The 7,500-nt window shown below is 28.6% G+C and overlaps 1 protein-coding gene across 4 annotated transcripts in view; it reads right to left on the bottom strand.

The window, feature by feature from the left end:
* Positions 1-4,744: 4,744 nt before the first annotated feature.
* The window catches only part of phtm (cytochrome P450 enzyme phantom), an 18,651-nt gene continuing 15,895 nt past the window's right edge, over positions 4,745-7,500 (bottom strand). For 2 of the 4 annotated variants that reach the window (XM_035880511.2, XM_085663459.1), the window contains 4 exons: positions 6,538-6,832; positions 6,099-6,251; positions 5,516-5,690; positions 4,747-5,063 (listed from right to left, as the gene is read on the bottom strand). In XM_035880511.2, coding sequence (XP_035736404.1) covers positions 4,882-5,063; positions 5,516-5,690; positions 6,099-6,251; positions 6,538-6,832 — 805 coding nt within the window. In that variant the 3' untranslated portion in view covers positions 4,747-4,881. Of the gene's footprint in view, positions 5,064-5,515; positions 5,691-6,098; positions 6,252-6,537; positions 6,833-7,500 lie in introns of all 4 variants that reach the window. The other 2 variants (XM_085663460.1, XM_085663461.1) reach the window with 2 other exon arrangements.

The raw sequence follows: 7,500 nt of genomic DNA, 5'->3' as shown, positions 1-7,500 counted from the left end.
CTTACGGTATGACCGAAGTTGACATTTTAACGCTTTTGCCTCGCCATATACGGAATGCGAAAAGACGAAAAATTCAAAAATATCTTTAAAAATACGCGAGCAAGGTGCATACGTTGATTCCCCGTAGAAAGGTTGGTTTGGTTGGTTGGTACCAAAAATTGCTAAAAAAAAAAAACTCTTCTTCGTTCGAAAGATAATACCGTTCTGTTATGACAACGAACGGTCTGAAATTGATTCGTATCGTTCAGTCAGTTATTAGGAATGATTTCAAAACTGTTTTCGTCTGCCGAATGAAATTAGTTTTTTTTTCTTTCTTTCTTTCTTTCTTTCTTTTTTTTTTTTCTTTTTTTTTCCCACAATCAAAATCGAATTGACCTCACGGACTTGTCCGCTTATCAATTTAGAAATTTGTTTCAATGCGCAGTTCGAAGACCAAGACGGGGCTTCGTTGTGTAAAGTTTGCCGCTACGAGATATTAAAAAGATAGTAAACAAAAGGCAAGAAAACACAAAACAAAAAGAAAAAAAAAAGAAAGAAAGAAACCGTTCCATTTCGCAATTCTTATGATACGAAAGGAAATTAAAAAAGAAAAAAAAAATAAAAAAAGAAAAAGAAAGAAAAAGAAAAAGGAAAAGAAGAAACAAGAAGCATATTTAATGATAATTACTTTTCATTTTCGTTCTGATCCTTTCATTTTATTTTACGTATACACGTAAAAATCTGATCTGATCGATGAAAGTGGAAGTAGAGTCGTTTCTTTTTTTCTTTAGTTAGTTGGTGTAAAAAAAAAGAAAAAAAAAAAAAAAAGAAAAAAAGAAGAACAAAGAAAAAAAGAAAAAACAAAGAAAGAAAAGAAGAACAAAAATAATATCGATTCGAGAATATGGTCTGTGTTTAAGAGATCGTTTCGAAAAAGAATGAAAAGAAAAAGTAAAAGAAAAAAATTTCAAAATGCAGACAGACCTCTGTGTAATCTTCCTACACAGTCGGGCACGCGCGTTATGCTAATCGTTGCATTAAATCTCCATTAACGACCTTCGATGTGCGTAAGTACACAGACCTTTTTGTTTTATTTTTTTTCTTTTTCTTTTTATTTATTTTTTTTTTTTTTTTTTTCTTACCGTGTGTTCCTTTACGCGTTAAAAGTAAAAGACGCACATGAAGGTTACCTCCTCTTATGGCGGACTTTAGTTTCGTGCTTCTAAGACAACACCGAACGCAACGTAACGCAACGCAAATCCGCCTTAAGGCTTGGTCTTTGAAAGAGCGATAATAAAAAAGAAAAAAAAAAAAAAAAAAAAAGAAAAAAAAAGAAGAACCCGTCTTTAAAACGCGAATTCCGCGATATAATTCGGATTATTGCCACTTTGTATAGGAAAACATCGAGAGCCAATAATACGACGAGTATCGATAATGGTTTCTTTCTTTTTCTTTTTTTCTTTTTTTTTTCCCCCTTTTTTCCTCTACTTTTTTATTCATTCTTTTCTTTTCCTTTTTTCTTTTTTTTTTTTTTTTTTTTTTGATGCTATAAATGCTTCCTTTACGTTCCTAAGTACGTTGTTTATTCGTTTTTTTTTTTTCTTTTCTGTTTAAATTTTCTCGGAGGATAAATTCGCTAATTCGAGATCGACAGGAGGAGAGAGAGAGAGAAAGAGACTGAGAGGGAGAGAGAGAGAGACAGAGAGGAAAAAACATATGATAGCGTAATCGTAAACTGTGATTGATATCGATATCGATATCGATTGATAATATTCGATCAATTCAATATCAAAATATTTAAATGGAAAATATTGATACATATTGAAATTTAATGTAAGTATTTGGATATTCAATTTTCAATATCGATCGATTCTCTTAAATTGATATCGAATAAAAAAATGTTTACTTAAACCGAATCGATACGATATTTGATATAACGTGAAAGTATCGATTATCGTTCGATACTTCCGTTGGTAAACCCAAACAAACAAGTAAACAAACAAACAAACAAACAAACAAACAAACAAACGAATGAACAAATAAAAAGGAACGATTCGAAAAGGGAGAAACAAAAAATAAATAAAGAAGAAAAAAATGTCTGCTCGCTTTTGATATCTTCATAGAAGTAAGTATCGAATGAATATCGATACTTTTATAAAATATATCGAACGAGTATCGATATCTTGCTATAAGAGTATCAAATTGGTATACATTTTTGATACTTATGACTTAGATATTATTCGATACGATATCATAATTTACCAGCTTGTATCAATAGTGTATATATGTATATATTTTTTATCTTAATTTGATTCATTAATCGCATTAAAAATTTCTTTTAAAGCTTGTCCTTTATTATTCGACTTAAAATCATCGTGCTTAACTTTCTTTCGCATGTTTATGCTTTCTAATAATTAGGTCGCGTACGCTCGGTGTTATCTACTGGTACCGAGATATTTTTATTTTTAGACTAAAGTTTCTCATTTCTTTCGCACATTTGCCGTTTCTGTTTTTGTCTCGGAGAAAGAAAAAAAATATATACGTACACATACAGATACACACACACACAGAGAGAGAGAGAGAGAGAGAGAGAGAGAAAGAGAGAGAGAATAAAAGCGATGATTTCAAGGATTTTCTTGTTTCATACAGATGACTCGTTTTCTTTCGATAGATTTGAAAATTTTTACAGAGGATTTCTTAATTTTATCTTCCTCATTTTAGAAATTAATAATTTTTAAGTGTTCTTTTTATTTTTTTTTTTTTTTATTTTTTTTATTTTTTTTTGTTTTTTTTTTCTTTTTTTTTTCTTTTTTTTTTTTTTTTGAATAAAAAATGTCTCAATTTTCTAATCTAAATTTTCCAATGATAACCGTAAATAAAAAATATGATCCAATGTTACATTGGAAATAATCGGAACCATTTAAAAATCTAATATATCATTGGAAATAGTTTTAATTATTAAATATTAATAAATATAAAATATTCTTCGATTAGTATTAATTACTTTAACTATTTCCGATAGATATCAAATACGAAGTTTATTTCGTCAATAATTATCAATTTCTAAGACAGTATTTCCGATAAATCTAATTTCCGTCTAATCGTAAAATTCGTCACATCTAAATAACTCTATATCAATCTTTCGTTTATAATTTTTTATGTTAATAAAAAATTTAGATATTTTTCTTTGAAGGCGTCCCTTATCAATATCCAATCATTTTGTTCGTCCCTTAGCGAGGATTTTTTTTTGCTTTTCTTTTTTTTTTTTTTTTTTATCTTTTTCACTTTTCTAAGATATACGTACGTACGACGCAATTCAATTACCGACAAAAACTACGAAAGTAAATTTATTAAATTAATTAAATTATTCGTTTATATTCGTGAATCGAAGTATTCGTCATTGAAAAAAAATTGTTGTACACGTGGATCGTTAAATTCGTTGATACACACGTAGATCTTTCGTGTTTGTGTTCGTGACACGTGTGGTTTCAGTTAGCGATACGAATATCGAAGAAAGAAATACCGGTTTCGAAGAGTACTTCGAAAAAACTATATATATATATATATATATTGTAGAGAAATATAGACACTTATTCCAGCAATAGGTTTATTTATTTATCTATTTTTTTTTTTTTTTGTTAATTTGATATCCAACTATTCAAATTAGTTATACGAACTCGCATTATCGTATCTCGTATATATAAACTTGACAAAGGATATTTGTTTTTAAAGTTCAGTCACTTATAAACTTTCTAAAGTTGACTCACACAGTCCTTTTGATAGACCGATCAAATATAAAAATATCATTTACAGAATTGTACTTTGAAAGGGCAAAATACCAAAGCATCGATTGATACAAGAGAACGTTTATTAAACTTTGATAACGAGAAATTCCTTTAAATGATTGCCTATGAATTGTCTATAAGATTACTGCTTATCATATACGATATTATCAAATTATGTGGATAAGTATAAGTTTAAAGAATGATTAACGAAATAATAGATATTTTTTGTTTGAGTTCTTTTATTTATGACTCGAATATAATGATTTATTGTATTGATTCAGTCCGATATGTTTCAATTGCAATAAAGTAAACATAAACTGAAGAATATGAAACAATAATTTAGAAATGTAGACAATTTAGAAAATAATTTAGAAATGTAATTAGAAATGTAAACAATAATTTTCGTATTGTTAGACGAGTATAATCTTTTGAACGATCATAAAATCATTTAATTCATAAATATCTATGATTAATAATGATCTCTGATAAATATATTTTTATCCGTTCGAAGATCAAGAAATTCGAGGAAATCCAATTTATGCGAAAATTCTTTAACTGTTTTTATTCGTTGTATGGACTATGTTTTTATGGGATGATTGAATTTTTCGATTGATTCGATATGTATATATATATATATATATATATATTATACCATTCTAAATAAAGAAAGAAAAAAAAACTCAAGGACGTTGTAAATGTACGCAATTAAATAAAATTAAAAAAAACAATTAGATAGACTCTTTAATGAAAGATTATTTTTATTCGGTCGATAATGATTTTTCAATATCATTAAACGTAGTCCCATAGATCATCTTGACTTTGATAAATTTATTTATTTCAATTGTTTAAAGATCAATTAAAGTTTATTATAAATTAATTAAAAATTAATTATAACGTCAAATTGATGAAAAATATTTCATACGATATTAAAGGATATTGAGAATGAAAACTCTTTGCTTATTTTTCGTTGTATCGTCGTTTATTATATAAAAACACGTGACACGTGGAGTATCGTAAATAAATGAAATAATAATAAAAATTAATATTTTATAAAAATCATGAAATATAAAAAAAGAGAAAAAAAGGAAGGATGAAAAAGAGAAAATGAAAATACGGATCATGTTTTACGAGGCGTAAAAACCAATCTATGGGGTTTAGGAACCAATGTGATACCGGTATCTCCTTTAAGATTAATGGAAACGTTAGGAGGGACAGATACGTCAAATTTGTGGATTATTCTCGAACAGAATAGAAACATGATCATCCTGGCCAATTTGTCACCGACGCACATACGTTTTCCTTGAAACAAAAGAAACTTCAATATTGTCATATGTAATGAAATATATCTATCGTTTATCATTGAACATAATCATCGATTAATATAAATTCATTAATATAAAAATAATTAATTAATATAAATTCGACCGTATAGATAAGGATAAAGTTCGTAGATCAAGAAAAAAAAAAAAAAAAAAAGAAAAAAGAAAGAAAGAAAAAAAACGCGTCGCTGGAAACAAAAAAAAAAGAAGAAGAAGAAGAAGAAGAGGAAAAAATATTAAAAAAAAAAGAAAAAAAAAAAGAAACCTTAAGCAAGATAAATCGATTTCACGTGTAAATAGTTAACGCATGCTTTTCGAAAAATGTTACGTTCGAATACCCGTATTATTATTCAACTGTGCAACAAAATCCTTGTACTCTGAACTGCTAGGTATAATATTTTTAATGACCAAAATCTTTTGCCATTTACTTACCAGATTGGAAAGGCAAAAACCCTTCCGGCTTAAAGAATCTACCATCATCGTCAATGAATCTGTCCGGTTTAAAATCGAATGCGTTGTCCCAATAAGTCTCATTAGTATGAACGGACCATTGCACCGGTATAACCATCGTACCTTTCGGTATATCATAGTCGCCTATTTTCGCATCCTAAATTTCAAAAGTTCATCATCAAAAAAAAAAAAAAAAAAAGAAAAAAAAAGCAGGAAAAAAAAGAAGAAAAAAACGAAAAAAAAAAACGAAAAAAAGAAAATGAACTTCGACATTTTTATATTTCCTCGTACTGTAATATATATTTCGATAATATATATATGTATATATATATATATATATATATATATATATATATTATCGAAATATTTCAATTGGAAATATCACATCGTAGTCATGTATGAATAATTAATTAATCGGATTATTATCGATCAACGTTCGAAAAATAAAATTTATAACGACAAATTAACGAATGACCTTTACTATCGTAAAATTCATTCGTAAGTAGTATTATAAAAAGTCTTTGAATTGATCGTAAGATAAAATTAAATAAATCGAATGAAATACCTCGATTGTTCCGTGAGGCATACCAACTGGAACAACGCTTCTTAACCTTTGTACTTCCGCTATGGTTGCCTCGAGACGCGTCAAAACAATTCTATCGTCCAAAGTGGGTTCTTTATTTTCTAACATCTGTTGCATCTCTTGATAGATCTTTTCCTGGTATTCGTATATATGTATATACATATATGTATGTATAAACCGTCAGAGAAAGATATATATATGTATACAAACACACATTGAGATAAAGGAAGAAATAAAGAAATGTAAAAAAAGTCTTCGTCGTTGATACGATTGTTAAGGAGGGAAAAAGAAATTCTAAACAAATTGATTTAAAGGAGAGAAAGAGAGAGAGAGAGAGAGAGAGAGAGAGAGAGAGAGAGAGAGAGAGAGAGAGAATAAAAAGAAAGGAAGAAATATTTTTCAATAGTAATATATTTCGTACCTGTTCCTCCGGATAAACCGCAATGAATAGAAAGAACCAACGGAGAGTAGACACGGTCGTGTCCAATCCTGCACCAAAAACGTCAGCGAGCAAATGATAGAATTGATCCTCGTTAAAGTATCCAAAATCGTCTGAATCTTTTCTACTCGCCATTTGATCTTCGAACGCTGCCAAAATGCTTTCCGTTTTTACGGGACTAATTCGATGTTCTTCAACGATACTCCTATATATTTCATGAGTTTTTTTCTTGCCATCTATCAAACTATACATCATTTTACCGTACCGTGGTATAAATCTGCGAATGTTAATCCGCATGCGTTAGTTCTCTCATTCTCTCTCTCACTCCCTCTCTCTTTCTCTCTCTCTCTCTCGCTCTCTCACTCTCTCTTTATTTCTCTTTCTTTTTCTTTTTTTTTTTTTTTTTTCTTTTTATCTCTCCAATAAGAAAAACATGTATTTAATTATTTATTTTGTATCGGCAATAAATATTTCAATATCGCGTACTAGCATGAGTTAAGATTTTTATCGAGGTTAAATTATCAGGTAGATCGATAACAGGACGTAGACGCCTACTTGCAACAAATGCCATTACAATCCTCTATCGTTTAATAAACTCAGCGACTCTATTATAAGAGGTTATAATACTACTTATAACAACTGTGTATAGAGAGAACGATCAATTTCTGCATTCCAATGGGCCGTAACCTTGCTCTATCTCTCATATAGAATGATGTATAATATGAAAATTTCCATGTATAATACGTACGATGAATCAACATAGAATCGATTAAAGGTACAAATATAAAATAATGGGCTAAATAAATAGGGCGACGAATACAATTTAATTAAATGGATGATAGTTAATCGTTGTTTGATTTATTATTAATGAAAATAAAAATTGATTTAAATATTACGTAAATATAACGTTAAGAAAATTTTTAAAAGACGAGTGAAGCGAAAGAG

Source organism: Vespa mandarinia, chromosome 22 (genome assembly GCF_050613455.1).
Source record: "Vespa mandarinia isolate Hongniang chromosome 22, ASM5061345v1, whole genome shotgun sequence".
Taxonomy (NCBI): domain Eukaryota; kingdom Metazoa; phylum Arthropoda; class Insecta; order Hymenoptera; family Vespidae; genus Vespa; species Vespa mandarinia.
This window is presented reverse-complemented; position numbering and strand designations above follow the sequence as displayed.